This window comes from Onychomys torridus, chromosome X (genome assembly GCF_903995425.1).
Source record: "Onychomys torridus chromosome X, mOncTor1.1, whole genome shotgun sequence".
NCBI classification, from domain to species: Eukaryota; Metazoa; Chordata; class Mammalia; order Rodentia; family Cricetidae; genus Onychomys; species Onychomys torridus.
The window spans coordinates 17,799,096-17,819,938 of NC_050466.1; the positions used below are offsets into that span (position 1 = coordinate 17,799,096).

Consider the following 20,843-nt stretch of genomic DNA (forward strand, 5'->3'; position numbering starts at 1 on the left):
AGCCAGAAGGACAGAAGGACCGAAATATATTCCTCTGCTCGTGATGCTTTGGAGAGAGCACTAATCTGCTGGGGGAAAGAAAGACTGGAAGAAAGTGGTCCTAAGTTGATATGATGGGAACAGCAGAGCTGCTGGTCCAAAACACCGAGTTGAACAATTGACTATCTTTGGTGAGATCCCATCTGACACAAGAACCATACATTCATGGCACCAAACCACTCATTTACAAGATGTGGTCACTCAACTATCACAGTATGAGATCACAGCAAGCAGACAGCTAACTCTAAATTGAGAGTTTGCAGGATGGATGCTGTCATATAATCCTGACTCAGAAAGACAAATATCATATATTCTCTCTCATATGTGGGTCCTAATGCACATATACATATGTATATAATGTGGGCGGGGGTCCATGAGAGGGAAAAGGGTTTTGAGGAAGCGCATAGAGTAATAGAGCACATGAGACATAAAAGCAAGAAAGAGATGGCTGGGAGCTGGATGGTGCAGGAGGAGCAGGGGAATGAAAAAGAAAAGGGACAAAGAAGATTAACAAAAACAATTATGTAGAAATGTCATAATGAAACATTACATCTCACTTGAATGTTTTAAAAACAAACAAAAAGCTAGATAGGTGGTGCAAGCTTATAATCCTTTTTTTTGTTTGGTTTCGTTTTTCGAGACAGGGTTTCTCTGTGAAGCTTTGCGCCTTTCCTGGAACTCACTTGGTAGACCAGGCTGGCCTCGAACTCACAGAGATCCGCCTGCCTCTGCCTCTGAGTGCTGGGATTAAAGGTGTGTGCCACCACCGCCCGGGCTGCAAGCTTATAATCTTAACACTTGGGAGGTGGAGACAGGCAGAACAGGGGGTTCCAGGTCGTCCCTGGCTATACAGTGAGCTTGAGGTCAGATAGGGTTCCATGAGACCCTGCCTCAAAACAAAACAGAAACAGAAAAATTGAGCTGGACAGATGATGGCTCATTGGCTAAGAGTATATGCTGCTATTGCAGAGGACCTGGGTTCCATTTCCAACACCCATATGGTAGCTCACAACTATCTGTAATTCCAGTTCCTGGGGACACTACACCCTCTTCTGGCCTCCTTGGGCACCAGGCAAGCATATGGTACATATACATCAAAGCAAGGAAAATATTCACATTCATTAAAAATAGAAAATTGATTTATAAAAGAGAAAAAAGGTAACTTTTATAACTACAAGAAAGCAGTGAAGTACACAACTATAAATTTTAATCAATTATCTACGGGATCTATCTGTACATGAAAAAGTACAAAACACTAAAGAACCAAACACCTATACAGATATCAATTCTCCTTAAAACTATCTTTCAGTTCAATAAACGGCATTCAGCGTTCAAGAGGGGGTCAAGATCATGATGGGGAAACCCACAGAGACAGCTGACCTGTGCTAGCTGGAGCTCATTGACTCTGGACTGACAGTTTGGGAACCTACATGGGATCGAACTAGATCTGCTGAATGTGGGTGACAGCTATGTGACTCAATCTGTTTGTGAGGTCCCTGGCAGCAGGACCAGGACTTATCCCAGGTGCATGAACTGGTTTTTTGGAGCCCATTCCCTGTGGTGGGATACCTTGCTCAGCCTTGATATAATGGGTAGGGGCTAGGTTCTCCTTCAAATTGGTATGCCAGACTTTGTTGACTACCAGGGGAGGCTTTACCCACTCTGAGGAGTGGATGGGGGTAGAGTGGGAGGGAGGTGAGGAGGAGGGAGAAGAGGGAGGGGGAACTGGGGTTGGTATGTAAAATGAAAAAAAATTTTAATAAATAAATATATTTTAAAAAATAAAATAATAAAAAAACTATCTTTCAGATTCTACAAAATCCCCAAAACCCTAGAAAGAATACTAAACATATCAACAAGCCAATTTTAAAATACTGCAAAGACAAAAATTCATAATAGCCAAAAATAATTCCAAAACAGAATGAAGTTAGAAGAATCATGACCTAATCTTAAAACGAAATCTTAAGCCAGGCAGAACTCTGTGAGTTTGAGGCCAGCCTGGGCTACCAAGTGAGTTCCAGGGAAAAGGCGCAAAGCTACACAGAGAAACCCTGCCTCAAAAAACCAAACAAACAAAACCAAAACCAAAAAAAACCAAAAAAACCCCCCAAAACCAAAACCAAAAATGAAAACAAACAAACAAACAAAAAATAACTGGCCATAAAGCTGCAATACTTAGAAAGCTGTAGCAGGAAGATCACTTGAGCCCATAAGTTTATAGCCAGCCTGGGAACACACAGCAAAACTTAAAAAAAAAATTTGTGTGCACGTCAGTGTTTTCAAGCATTGGCTATTGAGCTTTTGGGCTGTTTGTTTGTTTCTGTGTTTTTTCAGGACAGTTTCTCTGTGTAGCCCTGGCTGTCCTGGAACTCACTTTATAGACCAGGCTAGCCATGAACTCAGAGATTCACCTGCCTCTGCCTTCCTCCCAAGTGCTGGGATTAAAGGTGTGTGCCACCATCACCTGCCAAAAGATGGCTGGAGAGACAGCCGTGGGTGTTGAGAACTGAATTCTTATATTTTTGGTTGTGAGCCTAGCCTTTAATGGCTGAGCCATCTCTCCAGCCCACTCTTGAGGGTTTTTAAAATATATTTAAAAATCAATCTAATTTATTGAGGGTTTAATTGTTCCCATTCTAAAAAGAAAAAAACTGAATAAAAGGAAAATAAAAATTATACAATTTCTAACTTTATAAGACTACTGTATATAAAGCAAATAATAAATGTCACAGTTCTGTAATACCTGCATGTACACAACAATGGCATTTTCTTAATAAATATTCATCTATAAAGAAAGTTTCTTGGGCTGGAGAGATGGCTCAGAGGTGAAGAGCACTGACTGCTCTTCCAGAGGTCCTGAGTTCAATTCCCAGCAACCACATGGTGGCTCACAACCATCTGTAATGAGATCTGGCGCCCTCTTCTGTATATGTAATAAATAAATAAACCTTTTTTCAAAAAGGAAAGTTTCTCATGTATTATAGCTTTGTTTTAAAAATTAGGGGGTAGTACTATAGCTCAGTGGTGCTTGCCTAACATGTACAAGTCGTGGGTTTGATCCCCAGCACCACTCAAATTTGGGACTAAATGTGTAGCTATATTAAGTAGTCTGTGCCCTTTGATGATAATTACCTTCTTAGGAGGCTCCTGCTTCTGAGTATATATATTGGTTTTCCCAAAGCCTTGGCCAAATTTCACTACTGCTCCATCCACGATGAAGGTCACGGGAGCATTCTTCGGCTGGGACTGGTAGAAGAGCGGCAGTCCGCACCTGCAAACGGCAGAGTGAACCTCTGGAAGGCCTCTAACTCTACATCCCCAAAGCATAGCTTGCAAAATAGACTTGGTTTCTGGGAACAATCTTGTTTGTGGCAGGAAATGTTTACCTTTTCCCTAACGAACTTGATAAGAATCAATTAGGGTGCATGTTGAAATTTCTGATCAGGTTCCTAGGCCTCTCCGAGAAGATCCTGGTTTGGCAAATGTAGGGGTAAGTGAGGCCTGAGATTCTGCTATTTTCATTGGCATCCCACATGATTCCTGACATTAGACAAAATTTGGGAAATGCTAACCAGTCAAAAACTGCTACCACTATTCCCAGGTGCCTGAGCACTGGTTTGGGCATTCTGTCCACTTTGCTGTTTCATTTTACAGCATCAGAGGAAGTGGACAGGAGCCACTGCAGTGCTTGGCAAAATAAATCCTACACAACTGCCACTTTCTCTGGCTGACCATTATGCTTTCTGAGCTAAGGAGTGAAGACCTACAAGATATGACCAAAACCAGCTTCATGAGTCCAGTGTGGCTAGGAACTCCAATGTCTTCCTATCTTCTACTTCTTTTCCTCTGCTTCAGTGCTCCTACTCTGAGTCCTTTGAGAGCCAAAACACAACTGTCCTCACATAAAGACTGAACTTAACTGACAAGTATAGTGGCTGGCCTTTCATCCCAGCACTGTGGAGGCAGAGTCAGGCGGATCTCTGTGAGTTCAAGGCCAGCCTGGTCTACATACTAAGTTCTAGGACAGCCAGGGCTACATAGACAGACCCTGTCTCAAAACAATAACAAAAAATGAACTCATTAATATTCTTACTATTAATAGCCTAAAGCTAGAAGTTTTGCTTTAAAACGACATCCTTTAATATTCCTAGCTTTATAGTCCACATAATACATTTCATACATAAGCCTGGACCTAAATTATATTGTGTCGCACTTTCCACTATGACTCAGCCAATTCTACTCCAAAAGAAAATACATGTTCAAAATAAACTCTATCTAGAATACTCTCAGCAACGTTCCTGGTAATAGCCTACACTGGAAGCAACTGAAATTCATTGTGAATGGGTGTGCAAACTGATACGATGGGATGCTCAAAAATAAAGAGCACTGTGAATGAGGAAATGAACTAACAGGATAGGATACTCAGCAAAAAAGAGAAACAAATGACTGATACACATAACAACTTGGATGAATTCCTAAAACATCAAACTGAGAAAAACTAGGGATGGGGCCAGTGAGATGGCTGAGTGGGTTAAGGAGCCTGTTGCCAAGGCTGAAAATCTGAGTTTGATACCCCCAAGACCCACATGGAAGGTGAGAATCTTCTTCAAGTTGTCCTTTGATTCCTACATGTATGCCATGTCATGGACATGTGCAAGAGAGAGAGAGAGAGAGAGAGAGAGAGAGAGAGAGAGAGGGAGAGAGAGACAGAGACACCCCCAGACAGAAAGAGAGACAGAGACAAAGACAGACAGAGAGACAGAGACAGACAGAGAGACAGACAGAGAGACTGACAGAGAGAGACAGAGAGATGAGTGAGGGAGAGAAGGAAGGAGGAAGAGAGGGGGGAGGGAGAAAGGGAGGGAGGAAGGGTGGGTGGGAGGGAGGGCGGGTAGGCAGAGAAGGGGAGAGGGAAGCAGGGAAGAGAGAGAAAGGTAGACCAGCTATAAAAGACATGTACTTGTATGTAGTAGAAAACACTACAGAATTTCCCCAAACTGTTAGGAAAGGTGAAGGCACAGTGACACTGAGTAGCAACTACCAGGGAGGAGGATGAAGAAAGAAGACTGGGCAAAGGGGACTGCTGTAAATGCTTTCTATCTCAGTGCTGGTGCCATTACTTTACTGTATTTTGCTCTCCAAATTCACTGACTTGACTATTTAAATGGTAAGTTTTATTGCAGACTTATTACATCTCGATCTTTCAAATTATATTATGTTAAAAACTCATGTTTTTGCTTGGGAGGCTAGGGCAAAGGATCAAAAGCTCAAGGCTGGTCTGAACTACACATCAAGACCCTGCCTCAAAAGAAAACAAACAGCCCCATTTTCCTTACTTTTGTAATCAGCTGGTCAGGGACAGAATTTAACTAGAGTCTTTGGAAAGCACATTAGCATTTGGTTTGAAGGCCTTTGAGATTCCTGAGTCACAAGAGAGACTATTTTTCTAACACATTATGCTTTTACTTACCTACCCTCAGAAAAACCCATACTGTTGATACTTACTTTGCACACTTCTTTCTGTATTGACGTTCAATGCCCTCAGGCCTTCACATAAAATGGAAGTAAAAATTGAAAAGTTAAGAGCAAATCTCATAACCGATTAACCTCCTAGCTCATTTTCCCATCGTTCATCACTTATCATAATTCATGCTAAAAGTTCCCAAGTTCTTCATTTCACAGATCTACTGGCTAGTTAAGCATGCATTAAGTTTAGAACTCTGGCATGCATTCCTTCTTTCACGAGCATGTACTGAGCAACTGACAGGGCTGTGAGCAATTAATAATAATGCTAGCTAAGCAGAGAAAAGGGCAGTAATATTAAAAGTCAAAACAGTGATTGGACTTGTAGTATCAACAATAATTACCACAGTAATGTAACAGCAGCCAATTATATAGCCAGCTCTTTGTATCCATGGTTTCTGAATCTGTGGATTCCACCAACCACGGATAGAACATGTTAGACAAAAGTTGTGTCCGGGGCTGGGGAGCTAACTCATTGAATAAGAGTGCTTCATCTGCCAGAACAAGGACCCAAGTTAGAATCCCCAGCATCCACATAAAAAGCCAAGCATGGCTATGTATGCCTGTAACTTCAGGATTAGGAAGTCAGCATATACAAATCCTGAGAGCTCACTGGCCGGCCAGCCTAGTTGAAATGGCAAAGCTCTGGTTCAGTGAGAGACCCCGTCTCAAGGGAATAAAATGGAGAGTGACAGAGGAAGACACCCTAGCATGCAGCTCTAGACTCTGCATGTGCATATACATCCATGCACCCATGTGCATGTGAAACACACACCCACACACCACAATGTTGTATTAGTACTGAAAATGCACATATTTCCTTGTCATTATCCCCTAAGCAATGCACTATTAATTATCTCATAGTGTTTCAATAGATTGGGTATTATAAATAACCTGGGCCTGGTGTTAGTCAAAACCCACTCCCAGTGACACACCTCCTCCAACCTCCTAATCCTTCCCAACAGTCCACCAACTGGGAACCAAGCATTCAAATATATAAACCTCTGGGAGGCGATTCTCATTCCAACCACCACACTACCAAATTCTCTGTAGAACTTGCACCAGTTTATACTAGCAGCAATGTATTGAGAGTTCTGTTTCTCTACCGTCTCACTTTTAGTGTATGCTAGTTAACTGCATCCCAGCCAATTTCACGTGTGAAAAATTAGATCTTCAAGGGTGCCATAGCATGTACCTATAATCATGGCTACTCAGGAGGCTGGGAAAGGAGGATCACAGTTTGAGACCCACCTGGGTAACATAGCAAGACTCATCTCCGAAACAAAGGGAAAAGAAAATAAGATCTACCAATTTGTATTTCCTTTTTTAAAACGGAAGCAATATGACAGCCATTTGTGTCACAAATTTCTTTTTTCCTTCCTTGTGAACTATTAGCTCCTATCTTTCAAGTCACCATTTTCTTTTACATTAAGGAGACTTGCACTATGAATGGGCCTTGCAACTATTCCTTCCTTAGTTCATCATTTGTCTTTGATGTTCTTTTGTTTTACAATACTTTTCTATAGTCACTACATTTCTATAGTCATAACTTCTCTCCCTCTCTCCCTCCCTCCCTCCCCCCCCCCCTCTCTCTCTCTTTTTTTCCCAAGACAGGGTTTCTCCGTGTAGCTTTGCGCATTTCCTGGAACTCACTCTGTAGACCAGGCTGGTCTTGAACTCACAGAGATCCGCCTGCCTCTGCCTCCCGAGTGCTGGGATTAAAGGCGTGCGCCACCACCGCCCAGCAACTTCTCTCTCTTGCTCTTGTTCTCTGCCCATATACGTTATAACATAGACAGGACTTCCTCAACATGAATTCCTATCTGAAATAAAAAATTCCAACCACTTATTCTAGAATCTGCTCCCACTAATTTCTTCCTCCAAATCACTCTCTAAACAGAGGCAGAAGTGGCTTCCCTGGTACCACCTAAGAACATAGCTACTGGTTTCTGCAGCATCTTATATAGTCTCCCTCTTCCATATACACATTCCACTTCCATGACCAAATCAGTCCTCCTCCTGTTTCAGCTCTTTAAAAACAACATGTGCTTTCCAACAGCTGCCTGTTTGTTTACACACACATGCTTCTCCCTCTACAAACCATGCTCTGCTCATCACATTGCTAAGGCGGTCCTTTGTCTATGCTGATGCCACTTTATAAGTAATCTAGTCAGAGGCATTCCCCGACCACATTCACTAAGAAGTTCTTGTGCGATTTTCTTACCAACCCTTTGTTTCATTCATATGGCTTTTAACAATCATAATTACTTGATTTTTCTACTTATTAATTTTCCATCATCCATTCCCTGAGATCAGACAGACTCTGAGCAAAGCACTACATATAGGGCTGGAGAGAGGGCTCAGCAGTTAAGAGCACTGGCTGCTCTTTCAAAGGGCCTCAGTTTAATTCCCAGCATCCATATGGTGGTCCACAATTGTCTGTAACTCCAGCTTCATGGATCCAATGCCTTCTTCTAGCCTCTGCAGGCACCAGGTACACATGTGGTAAACAAACATACATTCAAGCAAAATACTATACACATAAAATTAAAAGGACTGAACACCGAGAAGATGTACAATAGTCAGTGAATGAATTCATCTTAGTAAGGAAACTAAACTGATAATCAAGGAAGCTTTTTCTGAGATAAGATCTTATTGAAGACCCCCAGGATGATCTAGAGTTTACCTATGTAGCCCAGGCTGGCCTTAAAGCAATCTTCCTGCTTCAGACTCCCACATGCTATGGTAACAGTTGTAAAACTACGTCTGGCTGAGGAAGTTTTTTGGTGGTTTTTTTTGTTTTTTGTTTTTTGTTTTTTTTTTGAGACAAGGTTTCTCTGTGTAACAGTCCTGGCTGTCCTGGAACTCCCTCTGTAGACCTCGAACTCGAGATCCATCTGTCTCTGCCTCCCAAGTGCTGGGATTAAAGTTGTGTGCCACCACCGCCCAGCTGGTTAAGTTCTTAAGTAGAGGAAGTTGTGATGGCAGCACAGGTGGTGGCACCACACTCTGTCTAGAGAGAGTCACAGAAACTTCATGAAGAGGTGACAGAAAATAGAATTCCATGTAAATGAAATACTCTATGTATATATACATAGTATATTCATGGAATTGCTATATATGAAGAATTATTGCCTAATACCGTTAGGTCTTAAAACTCAAGGATTCCCTACCAATATTATACACATAAAAACACTGCCAGAGCGGGGAGGTGGTGGCACACGCCTTTAATCCCAGCACTCGGGAGGCAGAGGCAGGTGGATCTCTGTGAGTTCTAGGCCAACCTGGTCTACAAAGCGAGTTCCAGGAAAGGCGCAAACCTACACAGTGAAACCCTGTCTCAAAAAACAAAACAAAACAAAACAAAAAACAAAACAGCCTGGTCTACAAAGCGAGTTCTAAGACAGCCAGGACTGTTACACAGAGAAACCCTGTTTCAATAAATGAATGAATGAATGAATGAATGAATGAATGAATATGAATGAATGAATAAATCGCTGCCAGGTTATTCTGTTTAACAATTGTATACCAATAAGTCAGATAACCTAGAAGTCCTGGAATGAAAAAGAACGACATAGATGGGTGAGGTGGCACTTGCCTGTAAACCCAGCACATGGGAGGCTGAAACAGGAGGACTGGGTTGAAGGCCGGCCCAGGCTGCATAGTGAGAATCTGTGTCAGAAAACAAAAGAGAAAAAAAATACCACAAATTGCCCAAACTCACTCGAGAAGTAGATGGGAAAGATGGGCCGTGGGCTGTGTGCTCAGCAGTAACTAGTGAAAAAGAGGAACATTAAGAAAAGTCTAGAATTCTGCCTTGGCCAGCAGAAGAGCACAAGTAAGCCCTTGGAAAAGCTGCACATGACTAGAAGATGAACTATGTCAAAGGGGAGTGTACTTGCTTATTGGTAAGCTCTAGGAATTCTGAGCCCTAACAATGATGTGGCTACAAGTCCCTGGCCTAGGCCATGCCATTAAATAAGGCACTATTTGCCACTAAATAAGGCTAGTCCTAAGGCTGATTCATCCTAAAGGTAAAACTGATTGGATTTCAGAGTTTCTACTTCAGTATAGGGTCACCCAGTAATTTTCTTTGCTAGCTTTATGATGTCATGGGTGACTACAGCCTAGTATTAAATTGCTGTGGTGGTTTGAAAGAAAATAGCCCCTATAGGGAATGGCACTATGAGGAAGCGTGGCTTTGTTGGAGTGGGTGTGGCCTTGTTGGAGGAAGTGTGTCACTGTGGGTGTGAGGTCTCCCATGCTCAAGCTATTCCCAGTGATACAGTCTACTTCCTATTGCCTGCATATCAACATGTAAAAGCTCCTTCTCCAGCACCATGTCTGCCCACATGCTGCCATGCTTCCCACCATGATGACAATGGACTAAACCTCTGAAACTAAGTTGCCACCTCAATTAAATGTTTACCTTCATAAGAGTTGCCATGGTCATGGTGTCTCTTCACAGTAAGAGAAACCCTAACTAAGAGAACTGTTTTCTGTAGTAACCAAATAATACTTATTAACATATAATACTATTACATACATAACTTCCTACAAATATTATATGGCCAGGCGGTGGTGGCACAGCACGCCTTTAATCCCAGCACTCGGGACTCAGAGCCAGGCAGATCTCTGTGAGTTTGAGGCCAACCTGCTATCCAAAGCGAGTTCCAGGAAAGGGGCAAAGCTACACAGAGAAACCCTGTCTCGAAAAACAATACAAACAAAACAAAAAACAAAAAAAACCAAAACAAATATTATATGTAATTATTACAGTGGTCCTAAAGATAGTTGATAACTTTCAAAACCAGTAATCTAAATAATGGGGGACAATATAACAAAGGACAAAGTGACCCATGTAATCTGAGCACTTTGAAGGTACAAGCAGAAGGATCAGGAATGAAGGTCATTTTCCACTAAGTACCCCATTCAAAGCCTGTGCTATAAGAGAGACTGACAAAACAAATAAAAATAAGCAAAAAGTTAGAATAAGAGAAGAGAGGTTAGAGAGACAGCCAAGAGCACTGGTTGTTCCCCCAAAGGCTAGGGTTCTATTCCCAGCACCCACATGGTAGCTCACAACCATCTGTAACTACAGTTCCTGGGGATTCCTGTTCTGGCCTCTATATACACCAGGCACACAAATGATACACAAACATATATGCAGGCAAAACACTCACATACAGAAAATACAACTTACAAAAATGAAAAGGCACAGAAAAAACCCACATGATACAGGCAGATAATGGAGTGATGCATTGATAACCCAAGAAACACTAAGGATTGTTGGGGAAAAAAATCCAGAAGAGAGTGAGAGATGGCTCAGAGAGTAAGTCATTTGCCACCAAACTTGATAACTCAGGTTCTATCCCTGGGACCCACATGGTAGAAGAAGAAAAGTATGAAAAGCTGTCCTTGAACCTCCACGGGCAGGCCCCACCCTCTACCCCACAAAAACAATGTAAAAAATTAAAAGAAACAAACAACAAATGCCACGCCTGGTCACACACAGTTTTAATCCCAGAACTTGGAAACCAAAAGCAGAAAGATCTCTATGAGTTCCAGGCCAGCCTAGACTACAGAGTAAGACCCCCCATCTCTCTCTCTCTGTAACACACACACACACACACACACACACACACACACACACACAGAGAGAGAGAGAGAGAGAGAGAGAGAGAGAGAGAGAGAGAGAGAGAGAGAGAGAGAGATGATAGGTGGCAAGGGCTAAGTCAGCAAGAGCATAGCTCTGCTGACAACTTTCAAACTTCAGCCTCCAAATCTGAACCTTGCTGTTGTTTGTTTTTACTCTTTGGGCTCTTTGGGGGCCCGCCACCCAGCTCCCAAATAAACACACATAGAGAGACTTATTACTTATAAATGCCTGGCCTTAGCTTGGGTTGTTTCTAACAGCTTTTCTTAAATTATCCCATCTACCTTTTGCCTCTGGGCTTTTTCCTTTCTCTATTTCTGTATCTTACTTTCAGTCTTACTCCATGGCTGCCTGGGAAGCTGGGTGGCTGGCTCCTGATGTCCTCCTCCTTGATCTCTCTTGCTCTTCCTTCCTTCTCCTCCCAGATTTCTCCTATTTATTCTCTGCCTGCCAGTCCTGCCTATCCTTTCTCCTGCCTCACTATTGCCCATTCGCCTCTTTATTAGACCATCAGGTGTTTTAGACAGGCACAGTAACATAGCTTCATAGAGTTAAACAAATGCAACATCAAAGAATGCAACACATGGGTTGGGGATTTAGCTCAGTGGTAGAGTGCGTGCCTAGCAAGAACAAGACCCTGGGTTCAATCCTCAGCTCCAAAATAAAAAAAAAAAAAAAAGAAAAAGAAAAAGAATGCAACACATCTGTGCATCATTAAACAAATGTTCACAGCATAAACAAATGTAACATATCTTAAAATAGTTGGGTTGGGGATTTAGCTCAGTGGTAGAGTGCTTGCCTAGCAAGCACAAGGCCCTGGGTTCGATCCTCAGCTCAAAGAAAAAAAATAGTTATTCTACAACGTTACCTATTAATTTTTGTTGCTTAAAGCTACCCAGGTTGTGGTGTATTTCTATAGGGGCTTTAGCATGCTAATACACTAGTGTATTCCAAGTGTCAAGTGCCTAGCATACAACAGGAGCTCTGAAAATGAAATATTTGCTGAATAAATGAGTGGACTTTATAATAAATGAGTGGATCTCCTGTGGTATTGAGTACCTGGAGGTCACCACTCTTATTTTTTATACACACCTTGGAATTCTTTCCTTTTTAAAAATGTGTATGCATATTAGTGCTTTACCTGCATGCATGTCTGAAAAAGAGGGCATCAGATCCTCTGTAACTGGAGTTACAGATGGCTGTGGAAATTGAACCTGGGCCCTCTGGAAGAGCGGCCAATTCTCTTACTGCAGAGACGTCACTCCAGCCCCTATTTCCTTTCTTAAAACTCTGCATTATTAGGTTCTCCTGGTTTTGTCCAATTCTTTGTAAATCTCAGTCTTTTTTCTTTCTCTGCCATCTGCTTTCTCTTGCATGTATGTATGTGTGTATGTATGTATGTATGTATGTATGTATGTATGTATGTATGTGTAAAGGGTCTCATGTAAGGCTAGGCTATACATATCTGAGGATGACCTTGAACTTCTAATCCTCCTGCCCCTACCTCCTAGAGCTGAGATTACACCTGTGCACTACTATCCCTGTTATGTGCAGTACCAAGGACTGCAAGTACTCTACCAACTGAGTTATAAGCCTTATCCCTTGCTCCACACATTCAATGTAACTTTATCCTCCCCCATTTTTAATTACCCATACACACCAAGGATTTCTCAATTTAAAAACACACATATCTAACTATGCAACTCCCTCCTTACAAAATGGAACTAACGGGGCTAGAGAGATGGCTCAGTGATTAAGAGTATGATGCTCTTTCAAGTTTGGTTCCCAAGGCCAACATTAGGTGGCTGACAACCACCTGCAACTCCAGCTCCAGGGGATCAAACATCTTCTCCCTGACCTCTACCGGCACCTATACTCACATGCACATACCAACACACACACACACACACACACACACACACACACACACACACACACACACCCCACACCTCTCTCTCTCAAAAATAAAAATAAATCTTTAAAAATGGAAATATGGCTGAGGAGACAGATCACAGTCTGTAAAGCACCTGCCTTGCAAGCAAGCAGGAGGATATGAGTTTGATTCCCTGGAACCTAACTAAATGCTAGGCATGGTGGTGCCCTTGTAATGCCAGCTCTGAAGAAGTAAGAGTCAGGCAGTTTTCTATGGGGCTCACTGGCAAGCCAACCTAGACTACTTAGCAAGTTCTAGGCCAGTAAGAGAGACACTTTCTTTAAAAAAAAAAAAAAAAAGTGGAAGGCACTCAAGGTTATCCTCTGGTCTCCACAAGCATGCACACACACACACACACATTCATGTGCAACACCCAACACATACACAAACACAAATACAAATAAATAGCTTTTTACTGCCTTCAAATAAAGCATTTCACTGCCCTCACCACAGTATGCATGAAGCTTTTTCTGCAAAACAGTAACCCATGTTCTGACCACAATAGGCTATTGCAATTTCCCAAGCACATCATGTTTGATGCTCTTAAGGCTCCCAGATTCCTTCTACCTGGACAGTTCCTTGTCGTCCTCCAAGAACTGCCAAAGTCCTAGTTCAAGCCAAGCTACAATTCCACTTCTTTCAGAGCCTTTCCTGACCACAACACATGCAGGCACCTGTTTCCCTATAACCTTTGATCACAGTGCCAGCATTTTCTATCAAAGTCAATTTCTGGGTTGGGGATTTAGCTCAGTGGTAGAGAAGCACAAGGCCCTGGGTTCGATCCTCAGCTCAAAAAAAAAAAAAAACAAACAAACAAACAAAAAAAGAAGTCAGTTTCCTCACTGATTTCTTTAATAAAAACTGCCTTATTCATCCAGATTTGGTACCTAGCTCAGTACCTGGCACATGGCATGCATAAGATTATAGACTGGGGATGTAACTGTGAGAGAGTGCTCACCCAGCAGGACCAAGGCCCTTGGTTCTTTCCCCAGCCCTGCAAATAATACCAATAGCAACATCAAAAGTTGCAGGTTATACGAACTCATTCAAACGTGTAACTGAACCATCACAGCTATCAAATGCCAAGAGAAACCACTTCTCAAAGTACCATTTCAAGAAAGTACAATAAAGAATTTGCTGCAGTAACATGAGTTAGAATACTAGCAAAATATCAGGACTAACAATGTGAGCTGCTCAACCACTACACAGACTAATTTACATTCTTCAGAAACAGAGCTCAACACAGCAGTGAACTAAACAGAGCATCAAGCCCTTACCTCCGAAGATAGGTAGTCTCCTCATCTTCTGTGTTACAAAACTTATGAGCATGTTTGGCAGCATCAATCACACGAGACCGGTCCCGAGGCCTCATGGGCAATTTCTCTAACTGACAATCTGAAGGAATGAAGAAAGATTTCGTCGCTTAGAATCACTGAAAAATATCCTGAGCCTAGAGTGGTGGTGCACGCCTGTAATGCAGGCGGATCACCGGCAAGTTCGAGGCTAGTCTAAGCTACCCCATGAATTCAAGTTCAGCCTGAGCAACTTAAGATCTTGTCTCAAAAAAAAAAAAAAAAAAAAGCCCGGCGTCTCGCTGCAGCCGCCGTTTTTGGCCACTCACCCAGCACCAGGACCATCTGGCCGCACAAACAGTAGTAGACATGGAGAGGCTTCTCGCCGTCATCATATTCCTCGCGGTCCCGGGTGTCGGAGCAGACCACCGACCGGGACACGACTTTCGGCATAGCTAGGGCAGTGCAGTCAGAAAACTCCAAGGAAATGAAGAGTCGCGCCGAGATGGCGTCACGGACACACGTGCAGGACCGGCTCTCCGCCCTAGTCACGTGTTTGTACCGGCCTGATTAACTTCCGGAACGTCCCATCTCGCTACGATGCGGGGGGGGGGAGGAGGGGTAGAGTGCTGAGTTGACAGACGTTCCTCTGGCTAGGCAGTTATTTGGGACAGCTTTAGTTGTTGACACCCTCAGTATTATTTAAATTATTTTATTTCTATACAGTCATTAATATTTATCTTGTTTTTTATTTTTTAGTGCGCTAGTGTGTGTGTGTGTGTGTTGAGGTCAGAGGACAACTTCTTTCCGGATTCTATTCTTTCCAAGATGCAGGTCCTTAGGTTTAGCGGCAAACACTTAACTACTGAGCAATCTCTCTGGTTTATAAATGTTCATGAATTTATGCAAAACCCAACATAATAAAGGACTATACATTATACACACACACACACACACACACACACACATATGTACCTGTAATATCAGATGTACCTGTAAATATTTTGATTTTATTGGCAATTATTCAGTATCTAATAAATGAGTACATAATAAAGTAGAAATTTGGGGCTGGAGAGATGGCTCAGAGGTTAAGAGCACTGACTGCTCTTCCAGAGGTCCTGAGTTCAATTCTCAGCAATCACATGGTGGCTCACAACCATCTATAATGAGATCTGGTCCCCTCTTCTGGCATTCAGGCAAACATGCAGGTAGACAACTGTGTACATAATAAACAGATAGATCTTTAAAAAATAAATTTTTTGTTTTTGCTGTAGTGGGGATTAAATATAGGATGTTGCACATACTACACATTCTATCACTGAGCTATCCTTCAGCCCTAGTTCTTCGTTGTTTCTTCAATTGAGTTGTTTTATTTATATATTTTTATTTTATGTGTACCAGTGTTTTGCCTGCATATATGTCTGTGCACCCTGTTCGTGCCTGGTGTCCACAGAGGCCAGAAGGTGCCTTTGGATCTTCTGGAACTGGCATTACAAAAGGTTGTAAGTCGCCATGTGGGTCCAATAGAACCAGAGTCCTCTGGAAGACAGCTAGCACTCTTGAACTGCTCAGCAATCTCTCCACCTCTTTCTTTCTTTTCTTTCTTTCTTCCTTCCTTCCTTCCTTCCTTCCTTTCCTTCCTTCCTTCCTTCCTTCTTCACTCCCTCCCTCTCTCTTTCTCTCTCTTCCTCCCTCCATCTTTCCTTTCCTCTCTTTCTTTTTCTTTCCTTCCTTCCCTCTTCCTTCCTTTCTTTTTCTTTCTAATGCAGGGTTTCATTATATAGTACAGGATTGCCTTGAATTCATAATCCCCTTCTCTCTGTCTCCTGTGTACTGAGATTGCAAGCCTGTATCATTGTGACCAGATGAAACTTCTTTATTTAAAAAGATGCAATTTAAATTCTTTTGTAATAAAGATACAATTTACTTGGGCACTGAGGAAGCTCAGTGGATAAAAATACTTGCCACCAAGCCTGATGGCCTAAATTCCATCTCCAGCACCCACATGATGGAAGGCAAGAACAATCTCTCTCAAGTTGTCATTTGACTACTTGTGGTGCACACACACACACACACACACACACACACACACAGAGAGAGAGAGAGAGAGAGAGAGAGAGAGAGAGAGAGAGAGAGAGAGAGAGAGAGAGAGAGAGAATAAATGATTTAAAAGACTAAATTCAAATAACATATAATTCATTTTTTGCAAGTGTATTAATAGGCAGGCATGGTTGCAGGTCTTCAACCCCAATATTCAAAAGGCAAAGGCAGGCAGACCAAGTCTACACAACGAAACACTGTCTCAGGAAAAAAAAATCAATTTGGTAAATTTAGTCAAAGTTGTGCAACCTATACCATTGTCTAATTCCAGAACATATTTATCATTTCAAAAGGAAATCTCATACCTATTATTAGTCATTGCCTGCCTCCTTTACATATTATAGAAGGTGATTCCTTTACATGGTTGAATAGTATTTTATTGTACAGATATACTACTTGTTGTTTATCTGAGCATTACTGGTTGTCATTTGCCTTGTTTCCACTTTTGGGCTATTGCAGATAATGCTGCAATAGACTTTTACATACAAGTTACAATGGTCATGTGTGTACAGGTCATAATCAGGATGGCCATTTTCAATTCTTTTGGTTATACATCTAGTAGCAAAATGGCTAGATCAGGTGCAAGTCTATATTTAATCTTTTGAGAACCTACCAGAGTTTTTCAAGGTAGTACAGAATTTTACATTCCTATCAGTAGTGTTCAAGGATTCTTATTTCTCTCCAACCTTGCCAATAATGATTATTTCTGTCATTTATTTTGATTATTTATTTATGTGTATATGTGTATGTGCACATGCATGTGGATGCCTGTGGAAGCCAGAAAGGTGCATCAGATGCCCTGCTCTGCATCTGGAGTTTCCAGCAGTTGTGAACTGCCTGATACAGATGTTGGGAATCAAACGGGGCCCCTGGCAAGAGCAATAAGTGCTCTTAACACCTTAGCTATCTGTCTAGCTCCCATTGTCAGCCTTTTTTATTATAGCCATCCTGGTGGATATGAAGTGGTGTTTCATTGTGCTTTTGATTTGGATTTTCCTGATAACTAATGATGTTGAGCATTTTTTCATATGCCTATTGGTCACTTATATATCTTCTTTGGATGAATGTCAGCTCACATACTTTGCCCACTTTTAATTAGTCAATTTATTATTGACTTGTAAGAGTTCTTGCAGTGCTGGAGACTGAACCCAGGTCCTCATGAATTTGGTGCAAGGATTCTATCATTTAGCCCAGAATTCTTGATATGTTTTGGATACTAAGCCTTAATCATGTAAGTGATTTGCAATTAGTGGAGTCTTGCTGGTCTTGTTTGTCCGATGTGTGAGGGGCCATCTTTCATCCTCCCTTCTCCAACCCAGAAAGTCTCCCAACATCCTCTTTATGGAGGACAGATGCCTAGGGGAATTTAGAATAAACACAGCAAGACAATTCATATTAAGTAACTTTAATAATCCAAGTATCAGCACTGAAATATTTTGTTTTAAGGAGAGACTTCACTGAAGATTGTAGGAGTTTGTGACTAGAGGAACACAAGCTATATACCAACTGGAATCTAAAAAGCAGTTTACCAGCTCTTCAGTGAAGATGTTTATAAACTATAAGACTCTTCTTTTTACAAGTTTATTGGTGTGTGTGTGTGTGTGTGTGTGTGTGTGTGTGTGTGTGTGTGTATAAAGAGATGGGTAAGTGACTGCTCTTCCAGATGACCTGGGTTTGATTCCTAGAACCCACATGGTAGCTCATAACCATCAGTAACTCCAGTCCTACGAGATTCAAAACCCTCTCTGGCTTCTAACCCTAGGCACACTCATGGTGCACAGGTATAAATGCAGGCAAAATACCAATGCACATTACAAAATTACTTTAACTTTATTAACATACATTAATTATGCTTAATTATAGATTTCATTGTGACATTTTCATACATGTACTTAATGTGTTTTGGTCATATTCACCCTCATTGCTCTATTTGGTCCCTCTCCCACTTCTACTGGTCCGCTCCCTATTCCCGGAGTTACTTACAGGAGTGTACATGAGAGGTTATTTACAAAAGTATGAGCAACTCACCAGTGGCTACACCACTGAAGAAGAGGTCTATCTTTCAGCAACCACAAACTGCCGACGTCTTCTCAAGAAAGGGTGAGGTCTCATGAGTCCCTTCCCCCTCCAGGACAGGATGGTGAGGGGTCCAATCTTGTGCAAGTAATCGCAGCTGCCAGGAGTTCAAAAGAATGCTAAATCGTGCCCAGAAAATAGCATGCCAATCACCCCCAACCCTTCCTTCAACTCTTATATTCTTACCCTCTCTTTTGGGATGTTTCCTTGGTCCTGAAGTGGGTGTTTTAGATGTTCCATTTAGGACTGAGCCGCCAACATTAAGACTCTTACCTTCAGCATTTTGATCACATATGAGTCTGCACTAATCACTTCCCACTGCAAAAAGAAGCTTCGCCGAACAAAGTTGACAGAAGCATTACTCTATGGGCAGAAACATAAATATGCAGAATGCAATTAGACAGGCGCCTTGGAGCTATGACCACTCCACTCTCCAATTTTAAATTTTTAAAAAACCTTTATTTATTTTAATGTATGTTATGTATGGTGTGTGTGTGTGTGTGTGTGTGTGTGTGTGTGTGTGTGCGCGTGCGTGCGCGCACACGCGCACGCAGGTTTTTTTCAGGTAGGTCCCAAGAATATAACTCAGATTGTCAGGCTTGCCTGCAGGCTCCCTGTCTAGCTCATGCTAGCTTTGCACTCACAGCTCCTCTGGTTCAGCCTCCCCAGTGCTGGAAATACAGACAAGCACCACACACAAATCAAGACAATTCTTCCAGTTTTGTTGGGTTGCTAGGAATTGAACCCGAGACTTTGTGCATGTTAGGAAAGTACTCTCCTACTGAGTTACATACCTAGCCCCAAGAATAAGAGAAATATTAATGAAAGTCTTAGATAATCGTAATCTTTTACATTTTTGGTTGTGAGCCCAGCCTTTAATGGCTGAGCCATCTCTCCAGCCCGAGCATCACAGTATTTGATGCTTAGATCTTAGACCGATATCGTTCCTTTCATTCCATACTATTCAATACTTGTTGAGCATCTGTTCAGTGTTAGGAAGTGTGCTATAGTAATCAATTACAAGTGCTCCCTCTCCTCATGTGGCTTAGTCTAGTGCTGGAGTTAGCAAACATATTCTATAAAAAAATAGAGAATGAATCCCTTAGGGTTGGAGGGGCAGAGGGGAAGAAGCAAAATCAAGAACATAGCCTAGAAATTTATACAAGATAAAATTGATTTGTGTAAGCACTTTATTGAAAAATTTCAAAATATAACACTATTCCTTTAATATACAGATTTAATAAAAACAAGTCTTCTAATTAGAAAGATGGCATATTTTTATAAAAAAAGAATAATATTTCTCATAATTAGGTTTCAAAGTGAGTATTTCTGATCGGTAAATTCAGCTACAGATATTCATAGATTAACATTTACCTGTAATAAGATTCGTGCATTTGATCTTTGAAATTTTTTTCACAGAGATACATACTACCGTATATCTGTATCAGTCCACAGGATATTATTTTAATTAAGCATATTAGTCCCCAAGAAGGCATTTAAACAATTCTATTAGTTTATACAATTTAAAAAATTGTATGTATACGAGTGTTTTGCCTGCATGTATGTCTGTGCACCACATGTGTGCAGTGCCCATGGAGGCCAAAAGAGGGCGTCAGACCCCCTGAAGGTTGTGAATTGCCTTGTGGGTCTTGGGAATTGAAGCCTGGGGCCTCTGCAAGAGCTTCTAGGGCTCTTAACCCCTCCCTAAGCTATCTCTCCAGCTCTCATCCATACTCTAACGTTCATTCTTTTTCATCAGTGCAGGGAATTGAAGACATTTACCTTGCAGCATGGTCCTGCATTGCAGATTAGTAACTTTCAGTACAAGTTTGAGTAGAAAATGCTGTTGGGACTGAAATCTGAGCTTGGGAAATAGATTCACTGCAAATTTATATAAGAATGCAAACCTTTTAAAAACAGTTAAATAGGGGTTGGGGATTTAGCTCAGTGGAAGAGTGCTTGCCTAGCAAGCGCAAGGCCCTGGGTTCGATCCTCAGCTCAAAAAGAAAAATTGAGAATTTCACACACATATCCAAATTCCCATCACTTCCAACACAACTCAGCCATGCGCTTGCGCGAGCACACACAAACACACACACACACACACACACACACACACACACACACACACACACACGCGCGCACCCTGAGTAAATGTAAAACAAAAAATTGAAGGCATAAACATCATAAAAAGAATCATTTATCAAATCTATAGCAAAAGATA

At 41.7% G+C, this 20,843-nt stretch overlaps 2 protein-coding genes across 2 annotated transcripts in view; one reads left to right on the forward strand and one right to left on the reverse strand.

The window, feature by feature from the left end:
• The window catches only part of CXHXorf56 (chromosome X CXorf56 homolog), a 15,915-nt gene extending 729 nt beyond the window's left edge, over window positions 1-15,186 (reverse strand). Inside the window, exons 1-4 of the mRNA XM_036174611.1 lie at window positions 14,773-15,186; window positions 14,429-14,546; window positions 5,545-5,586; window positions 3,124-3,310 (exon numbers count right to left, since the gene is read on the reverse strand). Of these exons, the coding sequence (XP_036030504.1) occupies window positions 3,124-3,310; window positions 5,545-5,586; window positions 14,429-14,546; window positions 14,773-14,896 (471 nt within the window). The 5' untranslated portion in view covers window positions 14,897-15,186. The remainder of the gene's footprint in view (window positions 1-3,123; window positions 3,311-5,544; window positions 5,587-14,428; window positions 14,547-14,772) is intronic.
• Ube2a (ubiquitin conjugating enzyme E2 A) overlaps window positions 1-20,843 on the forward strand; it is an 88,861-nt gene that overhangs the window by 48,468 nt on the left and 19,550 nt on the right. The gene's annotated exons all lie outside the window — the stretch shown is intronic.